The 18136-nt window shown below is 42.7% G+C and overlaps 2 protein-coding genes across 2 annotated transcripts; one reads left to right on the top strand and one right to left on the bottom strand.

The window, feature by feature from the left end:
• Window positions 1-1322: 1322 nt before the first annotated feature.
• LOC127295430 (protein PHOSPHATE STARVATION RESPONSE 1) lies at window positions 1323-6281 on the bottom strand. The gene is made up of 7 exons (XM_051325380.2): window positions 5608-6281; window positions 4727-4919; window positions 4560-4636; window positions 4426-4465; window positions 4105-4156; window positions 2433-2502; window positions 1323-2073 (listed from the first exon to the last, which is right to left on the bottom strand). Exons 1-7 carry the CDS (start codon window positions 6175-6177, stop codon window positions 1723-1725), a joined length of 1353 nt encoding a protein of 450 aa, XP_051181340.1. The 5' UTR covers window positions 6178-6281; the 3' UTR covers window positions 1323-1722.
• Window positions 6282-7952: 1671 nt separating this feature from the next.
• Window positions 7953-15979, top strand: LOC139830149 (uncharacterized). The gene is made up of 10 exons (XM_071818147.1): window positions 7953-8473; window positions 8626-8721; window positions 8806-9087; window positions 10324-10420; window positions 10516-10566; window positions 10652-11479; window positions 11805-11888; window positions 12946-13118; window positions 13449-13513; window positions 13648-15979. The coding sequence occupies exons 3-10, from the start codon at window positions 8845-8847 to the stop codon at window positions 15977-15979; spliced, it is 3873 nt and encodes a 1290-aa protein (XP_071674248.1). The 5' UTR covers window positions 7953-8473; window positions 8626-8721; window positions 8806-8844.
• The last annotated feature ends 2157 nt before the right edge of the window (window positions 15980-18136 follow it).

Below are 18136 nucleotides of genomic sequence, written 5' to 3' on the forward strand. Positions count from 1 at the left end.
CAGTGTCCTGGTATCCTCGAGCTAACATATGCACAGCGTGAAGTTTCCACCCAACTGAGCATGTGTATGTGATCGCGCTCATTTCCCCCCTCTCCCCTCTCACCTTTCTACAGTACCTTGAGAGTCATTGAGACCTCACCGGCTCCTCCCCCTCTTCTCTCCGGCGGCTCTGCCGGCCAGAGGCGTTGGGGGAGAGGAGGCCGGCCTCTTGTATACAGTAGTTTAGATTTCCTTCGAGTTTGTATGGCTGTTTGCCGGCCTGGCGTGATGCCGTGTATCTGGAGGGTTGGGTGGCCGGAGCTAGCGAGCAGCTCGGGCCGTCAAGTGGCGGCGTTTCTCCTCTCTGTGTTGCTCCGATGGTCGGAGGACAAAGCAGCAGAGGAGATCTCTTCTACACCTCCAACCAATAAGCTCGGTGGAGTTCGATTTCGATCCGATCTCGTCGGATCTGGCCGCCATGGTGGAGGCCAGAGCTCGAGCTCTGGGGATCTTTGAAGCTTCTTCCGGCGAAGGAACTCAGCATCGGCTTCATGGCGCCGCTGCTCCAACAGGCCAAAGGGGCCCCTTTGCACCGCGGAGCTCCCTACTCCTGCGGCTCTTCTTCCTCTAGGCCAGTGAGCCAACGCGGAGGATCTTCATCTGCCTCACCGCGGCGTTCATCGGCGAGCTTGCCCCAAGTGGTGTCGTCCCCGGCGGCATGGTCGACAGCTGCGGCATCGAGGTCAAGGTGGAGGACCCGATCGCGTTTTATTTTTCTTCTCAAGGTCCTTTGTAGAAAAAGAGAGGGCTTCTTTGTAATTCCAAGTTCAATGAGACCTCTCCATGTAATCTGTACCCACCGTATGCAATGAAGCTTCTGGGTCCTGTGACCCTTTCCCTGTTAAAAAAAAAAAAAAAAAACATATGCACAGCGTTGAGGGTAGCTGCGATGATGACGCTGGAGTGGACAATTGCATGGTCGGGGCGCCGGTGTCACATCGGCCATACCTTTGTTGTGCCACTGTTGAAGCATCAGCAAAGTGTCTTCCCTGAGAGAAGGCGGCAACAACTTATTGGCAAGAATTGAACTAAACCACGTCAACTTATTGGCATCAGCTGGTGAGGTCGCGTGTACTACTGAAGTAATGAACCATTATAATCTGAATCTCCTTCATTTCCAAGTTCGTCCCATCTGAACCACAGATTCACCTGTATCCCATCAAATCTGATCAATTCCACGATCAGGCCTGTCAAGCTGTCATGGCTTTTATTTTGGCGCCCCAGTGTGGAAAACATGACAGTACAACAAAAGATGAATATCTTCAAGCAGTTCAGATCTCGAATAAGCGAACTATAGTTGCCATGTTATAGAACAAAAACCTTACTATCATCATCAGTTAAGTCACACCGAAACCACACAAGGGTCAGGTATTCCAATATTTCCTGCCTCATGGACAAACACTGGCTTTCTAACAGTTCATGACCTTCTGCCACAAAACCGCTCAAATAACAACTATATCTAAAAGATTGCTAGATCCCAAGACATACTTATTTACCATACGTCGGGAGATAATTTGATTTATTGCTAACAGTTTATATAAGCGGCCACCAGAAGATTCCAATTAGATATAGGTGGCTCAGCTCTATAGACTTGCGGATTAGCACAGACAAATGATGGAACCATCTTTTCACCAAATAGATTGACTGAACTGCTATTATCTGGATTACCAAACTGATGGCAGTTTAACTATCATGCACCCTACGGCGCTTCTCTTGGGAGGCCTGAGATCCATCATTTGTACTTGCTAGGGGATCGGATGACTCGCTTTGTGCTGGCCCCTGGTTGCCACCAGCACGCATTGAATTTTCTCGTAATTCTGCACTCCCCAGGCTGTCTCCTGTTATGTTTAGGTCATCATCTTCATCACTCTCCCTACTTCTGTTGGCAGAATGGCTCGGCTCAGATGATAGGGTTGCTGCACCACCTGAGGACAGGCCCAGCACCTTCTCCTTATTGGATTTAGACTGCTTTTCAAACATCATCTGCAGATACTTCCCTTGTTCTTCAATTCGCAACTGCAACTTTCTCTGAGTCTGCAACAGAAAGATGGAATAAACTTCAGATTATGTGTGCCTGCTCACATGGTGAATTGGTGATACTCTCATTGAGCTTGTCCTTTACCATGTTAAGACCAAATGAATTCTCAAAAAAAAAAAAAAAAAAAAAAAGTTAAGACCAAATGCAACTATGTGGATGCTTCTTTTGTTGAGTTCCACACTAATGCAATCACAATTTGATTTATGAACACAAGTGTAGAAAAAAACCAGGTTCTCACATTTGTTTGTCCAAAAGTGCAATATGTTTGGCATTCCACTCTTTATTAGGTCATTATTTGTCATGAAACCAGAGAGCACCCAAATTTATAACTAGTCTGCATGCCTTTGGACAGTACCTCAAGTTGTTCATGAAGACGTTTCTGAACTTCCATTTGAAGGCGCAGCGCCTCAGTAAGATCCATGCTCCTATGTAAAAAAGTGAACATCATGCAAGGGTGTTAATCATGGCTGACGTGAAGCCTCAAAACTTTAATTTGGGGCCCAGCAGAAAGTGAATACAGAATGGGCTAAAAAATCCTCGTGAAACTCCTGTAACAGAGGGAGGATTGGACAAAACCACAATTAGAGCATGATCCAGACTTGGAGCATAAACAATCCCAGTTTTTTAATTATTCGGTAGACATCAGAGAAGATAATTGTGAACAAAATTCTTATATCATGGCTACAGAAAACCAATGATTCAGAAATGGGTCAGCTTCTAGGAGCATAAGCAACAATATATTTTTTAAATTTTGCATTAGACATCAGAGAACATAATTTTGAAGAAAATTTTCATATTATGGCTAAAGATAACCAATCTTTTGGAAAAAGAAGATTTTGACCAGTTCTCTACAACATGGAATGTCTCATCAACTTAGAATGGCCAGAGAATGGAACACTCTAGTGCCAGTCAAATGTGCATGCATATACACACTTCAATATAACTGGAAAAAAGCATATGCATCAAGCAATAACACCTGGGAAAGTTGGCAAGAAACCAGAAATCTTAACAATGCTAGTAACCTCTACATAATTATTTTTTGGAAAAGGTAGAATATCTGTCCACTCGGCTATATGTTTGCAAAATGTCCTCAACCTCTTATTAATATCTTGAAAATACCAAGATGGAAGGCAACACAAGGAAAAACTAAGGAATTGCAGGCCCAGATATTTATGATATTCACCTACCAGGTTATCAAACATCATGCTCCGATATTTATGATATTCACCTATCAGCTTATCAATCATCCCATAATTTGTGCGAAGAATACCAAAATCAATTTAGCCCCATCAAACTTAGTGCACCAAAATAAAATTACTGGGTTGGCTTCTGAAGAGGCAGAAGCGCATATTAAGCATTGTTTAAATTTTGCAAGATATTAGAATTGCAAGGAGTAGAATTATGTATTATTAAAGGTTTTATTTCACTTTTTGGAGTTATATTTATAATATTGTAATATTAAATTATACTCCTTGCACTTTTATAATCTCACATGAATGAGAAAAATGCATAAATATGAAACTTAGCATCTTCATTAGCCAAGCCACTAAACTGAATTTCCTGCACTAAGTTTAATAAGCTGACTTCATTTTGTAACTTTATGCGGCGATGATTAGATGATTGATGGCTGAATTTGCGAAGATATCTGTTGGTAGGCATGAAATCCCTTGAAAAAATTCTTTGTTGCATCCCATCTTAGTTGTACTTTTATTTACGGTTTTAATAAGAAGGTTGATACCTATCTATGGATAAAAGTCCGAATTATTGACTTGATTTTGTTACTGCATTGCAGCTATTTTCAGCAATCCCCACTTTAATGCAGCTGAGTCACAAACCTACAAAATATCCCCAATTTGGTTTTGCAAACTAAAGTAACATCTTAATTATACTAGTACTGGTGATAAGCTTGATAGTTGATGTGTGTCTTTGTTACTTTGCACACTAACCTGGTACCAATAAGCATCAAGACAGATGTACATCATGCAAGAGTACAACGGAGCAAGAGAAGAAGAATTTTATTCACTCACGATTTCAGGTCTAGAGTCAATTCTTCGGTGCTAGATCTTTCTCCTGTCGTACCTGAATAATCAGATAACGAATAGCTATGTCATGTTAACAATTACACCAATTACAATGTGGCTGCATGCATGCATTCAATAATGGATCCTAGTAAAAAAGCATTGCATCATGAGATGTTTTACATATACATAAGAAGAAAGCATCAGCCCTTAGCAATTATCACAAAACTATACTCAACCCAATAGCTCGTCATCATGATTCACGAAAAAAATAACTCAAGGAAAATCCAAGATAAAGTGCAAGCACAAAAAAATATAATCCAGACAGACCTTCAGTTAGTTCTGGCTTATAGCGGGCTGTGCGGTACTTCTGCAACTCAAACCAGATCACGTAAGAAAGTGAGTACTCAGGTCTATTATAGGCAACAGTACAAGAATTCGAATTTAGAAATATAATAGAAAACCTGCAGATGGCTTTTCACATGATATATTGTCAAACTTTCAACTTTCATAAGCTTCAGTACACCCTTAGGAGTAGCTTCTGAAGAAACAAGACAAATAAATGCAAGCATTAGATTATGGTAGAACAAGATTCATTGTAAATGGGAAATCAACAACACAGCTGACATACTTTCACTACCACCAAGCTTATTTACAGCGTCTACGAAACATTCATGGAGTTCTGGGGTCCACCTCATGCGTTGTTTGGCTGCAGAGTTGCTATTGGGAGGACTAGCTACATTACAAATCTCTCCACCATGAGATGAAGCTGGCTGGTTCACAGCTGGTTGTGATGCAGCCGAATTGGAAGGTTGAACCATGGACTACAACAAAGGCCAGAAAGAAACATTTGGTTAGGAAAGAAACTTAAGGAATTGGCTTACCGGAAGAATCACAGTGAGAATTTAAACAAGTACCACTCTAAAAACTATAACTCCAACAAGTTATGAAAGTTCCACCTTACGATTAAGTGGACCTCACATTTCTATTTCGTGCCAAAGAGAAGATGCAACATAGCATATATCGCTTAGACACTCATTGTCAAGAACATTCATTCTAACAACAACTCTGAAAACAGTGGAAACAATAAATCATTATTCATACCCTCACCATCACTCGAAACATATCAATCATCCATATTAAACTTCTAATAAGAGGAAGAGATAGCACAATATTATCTATTTCAGAAAGAAACTGGTAGGAAAAAAAGATTATGTGCCCGTTTACAGAAATAACAAATATGCCCCGTGAAGTATACGGGAAGTCAAAACTTTCTCTTAACTTCAAAATTGGCATATAGAAAGGTACTGTATGTAGGTTGGCCGCACAAAAATGTAACCATATTACCAGTAGGTTTGCTGACAAGGAATTTATGCAATATTATAATTTCATAAGCTTGGTTAATACGTTTACGTTATAATAAACAAAAGGAGTACAGAGTACTTCCTAACTACCAGAACACAAGACACAGCTACTACCGCAATGACTCTTTATGGCATTTAATGTGCATACCTTTGACTGTGAATCATTGGCCGTTGCATCTAGAATATCTTTCCAATCATCATTCATTATATCCCACCACTCATTTTGTTGAGCAACCACATCAGATGTCACAGCAGGACTGCCATTCTGGATCTGATTACCAGAAGCAGGGATGATATCTCTGTAATCTGATAAACCATCAACCGAACCCGGGAACCAAGTTTCCTCAGTGTGTCCTCCAGGGATGCTATTAGATAAAGGCTGAAATGCTACGATATCTGGTGACTGACAAGCAAAAGAAGCAACCATAGACTGCCTATCGTGGTTTGGCACAGAGTCAAGTGGATTAGCAGGGTACCCTAGTAAACCTGAATACACCGATCTCATAGCACCAGCTCTCGGGTGCAAACTAGCAGACTGAAGTGCGCTGTGATGTAAGGGCACGGAATCATTCGTCAGTTGCCTTTGCATCGAAGCAAGTTGGGGATTATGAGGCCCAGGGAAGTTTTCTTTCAGGGAATTTGGCAGAATGGGTAAAGAGGATGACATTGCTCCAGAAACCCTGCTGCTGTGAGACTGCCTCAGATCACACTTCCTCATCAAGAATTGCCCACAAGCTTTGCTTCTTTCCCATAAATTGGTTTTGATGTCTTCCTACAGTGTTGTAACCTTGCCAAAACTGTTACTCCATTATCTGTCACGGGCTAAGAAATGAAGAGTTAATTAAAGGGAAATTATGGTTAGATCATGGGAAACGTAACCATCATAAACATAGCCAACTGTAGCTAATATATCTAGCACGCATTTCCGCATCCTGGAATCAACCATGAGTAAGCAGCAATCTACCTAGTGTGCTTTGGATCCCATGTGCAAAAATCCAAGAAACAGCAAACATTATGATACGTTTTAGCAAGAGTTCAGAACTTTCCATACACAGCAACATATCGTTTATCAATCCTCCTCCAATTCCCTGTGTAAGCTCTGTTTTTGTCTACTCCAACTGTAGATCTTATCTTATAGCACACAAGATAAACGATAGCGAAGAACACTAGGTCCTCGTTTAGCATTACCATTGTGATGCTTACAGAAATGAAAATGTAAGCGAATCAGATTAGACCGCGTTGCAATCCTAAAGCAGCACTCTCTTTTGCCAGCTCTCATGTATAAAGTTCATACTGCTTCCTTGGAAGCTAGAAATTATACCATCTTTCTGCACAGCACACACCGGCATGCAGACCTGGCATCAGTAACACTTGACACTCTGAGGCTTTCTAATGTAAAAAAAATAAAAAAAACAAATGGCCGTTTTGAACATAGAAAACAAGACAAATGGGCAGAGCTTTTAATTTACTGTGCAACCTGTGAGAGCACCACCATAGTCAAACAAGCTCGGTACGCATGTCATGTGGCATGTGCTATTAACTGGGAGAATGACAGGCACGGCTTGAGCCCTACATACAAGATCTGAATTAAACCTCAGGGGACAGGCAACTGTAGCCAAATTCTCCCGTAACCCCCTCCCAGTTCCCAACCCCACAAAATATCCCCAATCATTTCCTTCCTGTACCACCAACATCACGTACCGTCGCGATTCACGAGCACGTGTGCTGCTCCTCGCTAAACACTCACCTAGAACCCCCTCACCGTACACGCGGAACATGTCGCGATCAGAACCCTAGAGAAACCCCGTACGACTGCCAGCGCGCGCGCGCCCGTCCCATCGGCCCGGCCGATTCCCGCCGGAATCGCGTCGGCGGAACCGATCGCGCCGGTACGACGAGCTAGGACGCGACGGGCGATCGAGAGGACCTGGAAGAATTGAGGAATTTGCGGGGGAGGAGGGGGAGAGGAGGCTCGTCCGTACCTGGGGTGTGAGAAAGGGAGCTGCTCGCTTTTTGGGGCGGGGGGAGGGTGATCTGGGGTCGTGGCAATGTGTCGCGCGCGATGGCTGCGGGAGGGAGGAGGAACCTGGTGCGCACAAGAGGAGAGGAGAGGAGGAGGACGACGCCCACCAGTTGAGCTGCCGGGAGCACCGCACCGCACCATGGGCGTGGCGGCCTTTTGCGGATAGGGCCCCTTCGGCCGCCGTGCGGCCAAATTGGACGGCTGGGACGGCGTGGTCCACTTCACAGTCATTGCACTTGCACGCACGCCGCGGTTTTTTCCTTGGCCTTTTCCTCCAAAAGGGCTAAATGCATCTTCCAAAATAACTAGTAACTAGTATACTAAGAGCGATCAACTTCGAATTTTCTCAGATTTTACACTTTTTTCCATCCCTATTTTCGTTGCTGACACGTGTTTTAAAATGTTCGTTTTCCTCCCGTGTGTACTGCTGGGGTTTCCTTCGATTTGTTTGGTTGGGTTGGTTGGTTCTGTTTTGTTTTCCTTTGGGGACTCTTTGGGTCCGTCTAGCTTTTTCTCCACCTCATCGCTTGTGGGACCCGCTGATCTGTGCAGACGGTGTGGTCAGCGATTGCCTCCTTTTCCACCGGGGGCGTCTGCTATTGATCTCTCCGAATTAGTTTTTACTTTTTTTCTCCGTTGTCCCCCATTTCTTCTTCGTTTTGGTCGCTAGGGTCAGTTCATCGTCTGTCCGCCGTTTGCAATGGTGCGGGGCGCCTCCGTGGGTCCGCCTCCCCTAGGGTTCCTCATGTCCGTCAGTCCGTCGATGGGGTCGGGTCTGTTGGTGATCGGCCGTGCGGTCGTGCGTCTGTTGGCTGTGGGCAGGGTGGTGCTTCTTCCTCGGCGCGCGGCGGCAATGTCTGTAATTTGCGGGGTCCTGCTGCTCTTTTGCCGCGGGGCGGCGGTGTCCAACGGCGGCGCGGTCGGCCGCGCCTTACGTCCGACTCTGCTTCTACGGCCGTTGGTGATAGTACTCCGGCTGGATCTTCTTCTGGTATGTTTTCTCTTGCTGTTAAATTCTTCAAATTAATCTGTAGTTTGTTTATTACTTTTTGGCTGATTTCTGTGTAACTTCTTCACTTTTTGATCTATTTTTCTCTCAATCTTTGTTGCCGATTTGTTCTTCTGCTGTTTTGGAATGTCCAGGTCATGCTCTGTCGCTGTCTCCTGTGTCTTCTACTACTGCGCAGGCCCGTCATCGTCGAGAAATTATAATGGGAAAGCGGCCTTTGTTGACGGATGGTGTGTCCTCGGTTTGTCCTCTTTTGATTTTGCCTCTTTCCTCCTTGTACCTTTTTGTTGCTTACTTGTATGGCTTTTCTGCAGCCGAGTCTTCCTCCGGGTTTGCAGCGTCCGTGATTGATCATGTGCCTTTACCATCGCTTGCGTCATCAACTTTTGTTCCTTCACGTTCGTCGTTGTCTCAGTTTTCGGCAATATCTCCATTGTCATCGTTTCGTCATCCGTTTTTACCGTCAAATGCTCCGTCGCGTGTCCTTATTCCGCGAGTACCTGTTGATTATGTGGTCGAAACAGTCCTGCTTCCAGACCTACAGTATTGTCTTGGACCTGCATGTTCTTTGGTCACGTCCTACCCGACCCCTTCTGGTATGTATGTATTTCCTGTTTGGTTAATCTTCTTCTTTTTCCTTTTTTTTTTGCGTTTAGAGGGTAGCCCATTCTTCTTTCGCTTCATCATTTTTGTGTGAAAGTTGGCTAATCTTCTGCTTTTATTTACCATAATGTTGGAAAATAATTCTATTTACTGATGGAAAATAATTGACAGACAAAAAATGTGGGCATATGCATACTAATCATGATGTGGACCATTTTTTCCCCTTATCATTTAAATGGAAATGATGTAATAGGTTTACGCTTTTTTTGCTTTGCCTATTTGTGTTCTTGCCATATGTCATAATGATCTTAACATAATCAAAGATGCTACTAGCACCCCTGTACTTTTTAATCGTAATTATTCAAATTGGTGTGGACCATCTTTGTTTTCATCGCTTATGTGCAAATGATGTAATTGGTACATGCTTCTCTTCCTTTGCCTATTGGTGTTAATAAATGCTTGGGAAAAAATGTAGGCTCATGGACGTTTATGTTTTTTGTGGCCGATATATTCAAATGGATTAAGTAAACGAGTGGCATAGATATCACAACAGTTACTTAATCCTAGATACTATGGATGATAGATCGATCATTTTAATTCATTGGTTTCTTCCCTTTCTTTCAACTTACCTAATGTTATGTGTAGACGTACTGTCACACAGGTTGCTTTGTTGTCAACCTACATATTATTTTTAAAATATATTCAACTATGTTACTTAGCCTGTTATTTATATATCGTTTTTTACATGTATTCCAAGATGCTGCTGACGCTGTATTCCGATAGTTTTAGACCGTTTTGTTCTTTTCATCACTTACTGCAACATAAGTTTCTATTGGTTACGGGTCGAATTTCACAGTGAAGTCCACTTATATGTTCCTAATGGGTAACATATTTCCATGGATTGATTAAATTAGAGCCATAAACATCGGACCAATTAACAGAGCCTTAGTATTACGGACGGTACGGCAATCCTTTTAGTTAGTTGGCTTTTTTTTCCCTTTTTCGAAGTTAGCCAACATTATGTGTACACCTAACATCGTATAAAATATTTACTTCTATTTATTGCTTTATTCCTGACTCGGTACATATCATTTTCGAGGTATATTCCAGCATGTTAGAGATGCGTGAACCTTCGAATGATTAGTTCATCTTCAATATTGTTGCATTGAAATGCACCAGCACACTGAGCATGGGCTAATTTGGCTTCCTACTTTTTCCCCCTCCTGTAGTTTTTCCTTTGCCCTGTACGTGTCGAAGGAAAAGAGGCTTCGTTAAATTGTCGTAAGAGAAAAGTGCTTCACGATCTGAAATTGAAAAGAGTTCGAGGTTTGCACAGATTGACCTTTTGTTTTGTTGCCTGATTTTCTGTGACTTTTCCCTGATGTTTTGTTTAACAGCGTTTCCTTTGATTTGTTTTGTAGTTCCACTCAGTGGGCCACCTTTCTCTGACAAGTGTGCTGCTATGCTCAAAGGTATTGCCTTGGTTTATATACTTTCACTGTTTTCTTTTCTTTTCTCTCTTTCGTTTGTTAATTTCTTCTTTGTCTATCTCTGTAGCTCTTTCATCGGAGCGGTCATACTATGGGGTTCCTGCCTTCACGTGTGAAAAATGCGGTGCGTTGTTTTGGTACATGGAGCGGTCCAAGAGATCCACTGTTGGCAAGGGGCATCTACCCATTTTTCATGGTTGTTGTCTTCGTGGAAAAGTATCTTTGTCGCGGTTCAATGATTGGCCTTCTCCTTTGAAAGAACTGCTTTCTTATGGTTGTGGGCCAGCTTCTGCTCATTTCCATCGTCTTATCAGGCATTATAATTCATTGTTTGCTTTTACATCAATGGGTGCTGATGTTGTTCGAACGATTAATTCTGGTGGTGCTCCGTATATATTCAAGATGGGTGAATGTGCTTACCACAGGATAGGATCGCTTCTTCCGCGTGCCACTGATGCCCCAAAGTTTGCGCAACTTTATATGGTTGACTCTGCTGATGAGGTGCAGCGCAGGCTTGATTTGTTTGGTCGAGAAGATATTGTTGGAGAGGGTGGCTGCTCTGAATCGTTAGATCCTCTGATTGTCAGAGAGCTTACTGAAATGCTTGACCAGCATAATCATTTGGTTCAGCATTTCAGGTTCGCCCATCGGAGGTTGCAGTCTTCTGACTTTCCTAATGTGGTCATCAGGTTTTTTGGCGATGAGGGCGGGTATCATGGGACGCGTTTCTCTGGTCCTACAGGTTGTGAGGTTGCTGCATTGATTGTGGGTGATTTAACACCAGAAATTAACCGCTTTGATGTCGTGGCTGAGACACATTCACATGAATTAAGGCAAGTGTCTTCGTTAAATCCTTCACTAATGGCACTCCAGTATCTGTTGCTTTTCCCTTACGGTGACAAAGGGTTTCACCTTGGAATTAAATATGTTATTGGTCCATCTTCTTCGGCTAGGCGTTCTGCGCGTCTGCATATATCTTCGCCTTCTGCTTACATTGTCTTTGGATGACTTGCCTTCTTCTCCTCGGGATGAAGTGCCTACGTCTTTGGGTTCTTCTCCCGTTGTACCAGATGATTCCACTTCTTCTTCTCGGGATGAAGTGTCTATGCTGGAGTATTACTCTTATTATTTTCATTATCGGCGGAACGAACCTAATCCTTATACATGTTGCGGCCGCCTTAGTCAGCTACTTATTGTGAATGCTTACTCTTGTGTGGAAGCAAGCAGACTGGCTTATCATTTTTGGAATCAAGAGGCTCTTCGGTCTGAGACATATCAGGGCATTACTGATGCTGTTGGTGAAGGTAATTCGACTGGGAAAAACTTGGGTGTCCAGTACATGCTCCATTCAAGCTTCACTGGTGGCCCTCGGTATATGGTTCAAAATTATCATGATGGTATGGCTATTACTCGAGTCCATGGTGCTCCTGACCTTTTTATTACTTTTACATGTAATCCTAAATGGCAAGAGATAAGTGATGCCTTGGCGATGGAGCCACATCAGTGTGCATCAGATCGCCCTGATATTGTTACAAGAGTTTTCCATATGAAGTACAACGAATTTCTTACTGAGGTCAAGAGTGGTGAACTGTTTGGCCCTATCAAAGCATGTAAGTGTAATTCACTTCTTTGTCTTTCTGTATTGTTTAGGGCCAATTCTATGTCATGCATGTTCCATGGATCTTGTTGTTGTTCTTTCTGCTTTCTAGGTACCACTCGCACTATAGTTGTCCTAGATTATTTCTATAGAAAAAGTAACCTATCTATCCATTCAGCTAATTGTATGTTTCGGTCACATTGCATGCTAGAGGGCGCGGCCAGAGAGATCGACATTGTCTGATGATTTAAATAGACTGATTGAGGGAAATATTGTTATGTTTTACTCCTCTTCTTTTTACTGACTAGTAAGTATGTTCTTACATTTTATAATAACATACCACTGCTTACATCCATACTGCTTATGTACATTGCCACCTTCATGACCTAAATTATTTCATTTCTGCTGCTCACCATCATCATACATATTTATTCTTCTGACCATGTCTGTTAGTCCCAGTCCAACAGCACTCTTCCGCTGCTCAAATTTCTAAAACATTAAATATCCACTCAAAATCATATAAAATTCTATGCATATACTAGGAATACAGATTTGTTTCATTTACTGAAAACTTGATAACAAGTACATATACACGAAATTCCATTATATCTAACTGTGTATTCTAAGTTACCGGTTGTCTTAATTCTTCAGTTTTGTTCTCTCATTGCTATGGTACCTTGTGTATTTTCTTTGGGTCTCTTCTTTATTTCATCTACTGTTAGTGCAATATCTTCTATTTTTTCTCATACTCCTTTCTATTGCAGATCTTTATGTTGTTGAGTTTCAGAAAAGAGGTTTACCGCATACACATACTCTTATATGGCTAAAAAGGAATACGAAAGAACCATCGTCCGCACTGATTGATAGTTTTGTATGTGCTGAGCTTCCTGATCCAGAAAAGGATCCGTTAGGTTATGTTCTTTTGGATGAGTTTATGGTACACGGTCCTTGTGGTAGTCTTAATGTAAATTGTCCCTGTATGAAAGAAGGAATTTGTTCAAAACGTTTCCCTAAGGCTTATAATGATGAGACTTTGGTAGATGACAAAGGGTTCCCAGTTTATCGTCGCCGCGATGACGGTCGTTTTGTTCTCAGAAACAAGGGAACTGTTAAGCTTACCAACAAATGGGTTGTTCCTTACAATTTAGGTCTTTTGAAGAGATTTCAGGCTCATATAAATGTTGAGTGGTGTAATAAAACAAATTTGCTCAAGTATTTGTTCAAATATGTTACAAAGGGTCCTGATGTGGCCCGTGTTCGTTTCCAGGCTGCAGCCGTTGCAGCATCGGCTAATGGGTCCGCTTTGCCTCTTGGTCGCAATGAGATGGAAGAGTATATTAAGTGCAAGTTGTTTATCTATCCTCTTTTTTTTATTATTGTTTTCCCTTTCTTGTTTTCTTGTTCCTTATCTCTTTGTTTATTATAATACTTGTATACATTATGTTCTTCTCTTTTGCTTTTTGTAGATATATTTCTGCGTGCGAAGCATGCTGGCGTATGTTTTCTTATGATATACATAGTCGTCAACCTTCTGTTGAGCGCCTTGTTGTGCATTTGCCTGGAATGAATCGAGTTATTTTCCATGAGAACCAGCCACTTGCATCTTTGGTCGACAGGTCTTTATTCCATAAAACCATGTTGACCGAGTGGTTTGTTGCCAATGAAAACTATCCTGAAGCTAGAGATCTAACATGCTTGGACTTTCCTACTGGTTGGGTATGGAATGCTTCTCAGAAGGTTTGGACTAAGAGAAGGCAAAAGAGGAAGATTGCAACCATGATTGGTAGGATATATCATGTTCACCCGAGCGGTGAATTATTTTTCCTTCGTATGTTATTATTGGTAGCTACTGGTGCTACCTGTTTTGAGGATCTCCGGCGGTACAATGGTATTCTGCACAACAGTTTTAAAGCAGCATGTCAGGCTCGAGGATTGGTTGGTGATGATAATGAATGGTTTAACTTATTTGAGGAAGCTATTGTATGGGCTACTCCATTTCAGCTAAGGCATCTATTTATGAAAGTTATACTATATTGCGAAGTTATTAATGGTGATAAAATATTTGATCGGTACTGGCACAGTATGGGTGAAGATATTTCCTATAGAATTTCTATTTCATTACCTGGTTATGTTGTGCCAGATGTTCATATCCAAGATGAGTTGCTTAAAGAGTTATCTGCTATGTTTGCAAGAAATGGATCTTCTCTTGCTTCTTTCAATATATCTTCACGTCCTATACCAGCAGATGGTGGACCTTATAATAGATTGATTGCTGAAGAAACTTATTATGATTTTGAAGAATTAACTGTGCAAGGAGAAGCTATGCGCCAGAATTTGAATGCTGAGCAGAGTTTGATATTCAGTCAAATTATGTATTCCATAGACACCAATACACCTAAAGTATATTTTGTTTCTGGTCATGGTGGAACAGGAAAAACTTTCTTGTGGAATTGCATTGTCAGTGTCATTAGATCTGAGCGCCGAATTGTCCTGGCTGTTGCCTCATCTGGAGTTGCTTCTCTTCTGCTTCCTAATGGTAGAACTGCTCATTCGCGCTTCAGGATTCCGCTAAATGCTAATGACAAATCTCAATGTAGTATTTCTAGAGGCTCTACTATGGCTGCACTTCTTCAAGAAACAAGTTTGATCCTTTGGGATGAAGCTCCAATGACAAGCCATTATTGCTTTGAAGCTCTTGATCGTACCTTAAGAGATGTTCTCTCTACAGATGATTCTGCAAAGTCTGCTCTTCCATTTGGTGGGAAAACTATTATATTTGGTGGTGATTTCAGGCAAGTTCTCCCTGTAATTGAAGGTGGTTCAAGGAATGAAATCATTGATGCTTCTCTTATTGCATCACCCTTATGGCGGCATGTTACTGTGTTGAGGTTAAAAGAAAACATGCGTCTTAAGCGTCGCGACATATCGCCTTCTGAGTGTGAGCAACTATCTCTGTTTGCCCAGTGGATTTTGGATGTTGGTAATGGTGATGTTCCAGGGAGTACAAGAGATGGAGAGGATTCTGGTTCATGGATAACAATTCCTGAAGACCTTCTGCTCTTGCCATCTTCTTCTAATATGGACACAGCTATACAGAGTGTATATGAGTCCTTCTTCTTCAACTATTCTTCGGCTAATTATCTTGCACAGCGTTCTATTTTGTGCCCAACAAACACTGTGGTTGATGAAATCAATGACTCTGTTTTTCAGTGTGTACCTGGTTGTGCTAGAAGATATCTGAGTTCAGATTCTATATCTAAATCAACTGATCATGCCTTTGATGCAGAACTATTGTATCCTCCTGAATTTCTTTATTATGTTACTATCAACAATTTTCCTCACCATGAGCTTGATCTTAAAGTTGGTGTTCCTGTCATGCTTTTGAGGAACATTAATCAGTCATTGGGGTTATGTAATGGTACACGTCTACTGGTTACTCGACTTGGTGAACGAGTGCTCGAAGGAGAAATAATTACTGGTTCACACAAAGGTGCCCGTGTGTGCATTCCAAGAATTATTCTTAATTCAATCGATTCAAAATGGCCGTTTATATTACGCCGCTGCCAGTTCCCAGTACGATTATGTTACAGTATGACAATCAACAAAAGTCAGAGCCAGACACTTTCTAAGGTCTGTGTTTATCTCCGCAATCCTGTGTTCTCGCATGGTCAACTCTATGTAGCATTATCTCGCATCACGTCTCGAGTTGGTCTTAAGCTTCTTATTGAAGATGAAAATGGTGTTCCGTGTAACAAAACAAAGAACATAGTTTATACAGAAGTTCTAGAAAACCTGTAGTCCATTGGCTTATAACAGGTATTATTTTATTCCTGCATTTTGTTCTTTTCGTTATCTGAATATTGTCCTCTGTTATTCTTACTTCTTTTTTGTACACTCAGATGGTGTGGTCCTTTCTTATTTTATAGGTTTCTCGCTGGATTCTTGTCGATGCAAGTAGTGTACCTGAATTACATGGACCTTTTCTACTGGTACGACTATTTTCCGCTTTTGATTATTTGCTACTTATTTATTGTATTTGGTCTCTTGTTGTGTATCAAAGCGACATGTTCTTTTTCTATTTTGCAAGTGTTCTGCTACCCTACGCTGTGCTCGGTGCAACCATGCTATGTCAATTGCATCAGCTTCTTCTACCGCTGTTGTCATCTTTATATAAGTTATTTGTGTCATCTTATTTGTTGCTCAGCTTCGTAGTTTACTTGTATCAGAGATGCTTTCTCTGTGCCTTCTTATATGATCTGTTTTCTGCTGTCGTGTATCCACTTTGTCTTTGTCTATTGCAAAGCAGGGCAAGGTAACTGACCTTTTGTATATGCATCTTCTGAAACCTTCTTCTAAGTATACTTGCACACATCTCCTCTTTATTTGGTGCATGCTGATATTGAGGGGTATATTTGTTTGTTTCACCGATGTTTGATTTGATTATGCACATGTAAATACATCTGTGTTTCTACGTCACCTATGGAAATCGTTATCGGTGGAAGAGGAGGATTAATTTTTGTCGCCGGATTTGTTTGTACGTCGCTGGCGTCACTTGTACCAGCGACGTGCCCTTTTGTCGGCGCTGTTATCAATGCTGCGTCGTGTCATTACCTTTAGGGTTAGCAATAGATGGAGAGGGAGGGTTTGCTGTGTTGTGGTTACCTGATCATCCGGAAGCGCTAGCATCTGTGGCGCGTTCTGCTGTCACATCTCAGGCCAGCATGGGAGTTCGTGGTTTTGTTGTCGTTGCCTCAGCATTTCTTGGTCTCTCTTGATGTCATAATCGTCTCGCTTTGCGTCAGGGGAACTGTCTTTGGTCAACATCGTCGTCAAAGGCATAGTGTCATACCGTTTCTGGGCCTGCGGATGAACGGATGGGGAAGCTTTGTTTTTGTGCTGCAGAGTGATCGGATGGAGAGGCTTGGTTTTTGCGCATCGGCCGGAATGCTTGGGCCGACAATAGTCGGAGGGTAAGGTGAGATCTCTCTCAAAGTCATCTCTATGGTGCTGTCGCTCAAGTGTTTGCACGTTGTCTACACGTTCCTCTCAAAGTCAGCGCCTCCGTGCATTCTACCAAGATTGCGATCCTCGGCCGCCACCCCCACCGAATTCGCGACTCCTTGGAAGAAAGTCACCGTCGTCGCGACCTCTCGCCACCGTCTCTCAGCCGTTCAGGGCTCTTTGCTCAGCTCATCCTTCGGCTAGTGCCGTCGTCAAGGGCGATGTATAGAACATGAGGCTCGATTCCAGCGCCCTCGAGGTCACTGCTAGCGAGTCTTGCGCCAAGAGCGACGTCACTTAGCCTTCCGGAGATCTCCACCGAGGTCATCACTGCTGCGTCTTGAGGCAATGCCGTAGATGTTGCCTCTTGGGCGGATAACGGATGGAGCAGGGGGCTCGGTTTCGGTGCTGTTGCCCAACTGTCTCCAGACAACTCTCGAGTTCATTACCGTTGCGCATTGCCCATAACACGACATAACCTCTGGACCACTCCCCTATTACTTTAGCCTTCCCCTTCCTCCTTGGAAAGAAGGTACCGTTGGCGCGACCTCCAGCCGCCTCCTCGCAACCGTTTGGAGGTCCTCGCCGATGTCATCCTTCGCCCGACATCGTCGTTCAAAACGAGCTCTACCACCACTTTTGGTTCACGACGACCACGCTCTCAGCTTCAGTCTTCGCTCGACTCTTTCAAAGGAAGGCGACGTTGTTTCGGAGAGCTCCGCCGAGGTCATCACTGATGTGCCTTATGGTCCATCATCATTGTCGAGAATGAGTTGTGCTGCCACTTTTTGCTAGCTGCATCGTTCCTCTTAGCTTAAGTCTTCAATCGCCTCCTTGCAGATCATCGTCACCGCACATTTACCACGCCACGACATTACCCTTTACAACAACGACTTATGGAGGAGGGGCCTTGTTTTCGGTGTCGCCTCCCATTCGTCTGGAGATCGCTCTCCA

The sequence above is a fragment of the Lolium perenne genome, chromosome 4 (assembly GCF_019359855.2).
Source record: "Lolium perenne isolate Kyuss_39 chromosome 4, Kyuss_2.0, whole genome shotgun sequence".
Lineage (NCBI taxonomy): Eukaryota > Viridiplantae > Streptophyta > Magnoliopsida > Poales > Poaceae > Lolium > Lolium perenne.

What these genes read in the sequence shown, in the direction of transcription:
- LOC139830149 (XM_071818147.1), top strand. Translation starts at nt 8,845, where the DNA reads ATGTGCCTTTACCATCGCTTGCGTCATCAACTTTTGTTCCTTCACGTT. An exon ending in GAAATTGAAAAGAGTTCGAG is followed by an intron (nt 10,421 to 10,515) that starts GTTTGCACAGAT and finishes TTTGTTTTGTAG; the next exon opens with TTCCACTCAGTGGGCCACCT. An exon ending in GGTCGCAATGAGATGGAAGA is followed by an intron (nt 13,514 to 13,647) that starts GTATATTAAGTG and finishes TGCTTTTTGTAG; the next exon opens with ATATATTTCTGCGTGCGAAG.
- LOC127295430 (XM_051325380.2), bottom strand. Translation starts at nt 6,177, where the DNA reads ATGAGGAAGTGTGATCTGAGGCAGTCTCACAGCAGCAGGGTTTCTGGA. An exon ending in ATGTGAAAAGCCATCTGCAG is followed by an intron (nt 4,466 to 4,559) that starts GTTTTCTATTAT and finishes TTTGAGTTGCAG; the next exon opens with AAGTACCGCACAGCCCGCTA. An exon ending in TTGACTCTAGACCTGAAATC is followed by an intron (nt 2,503 to 4,104) that starts GTGAGTGAATAA and finishes TTTTTTACATAG; the next exon opens with GAGCATGGATCTTACTGAGG.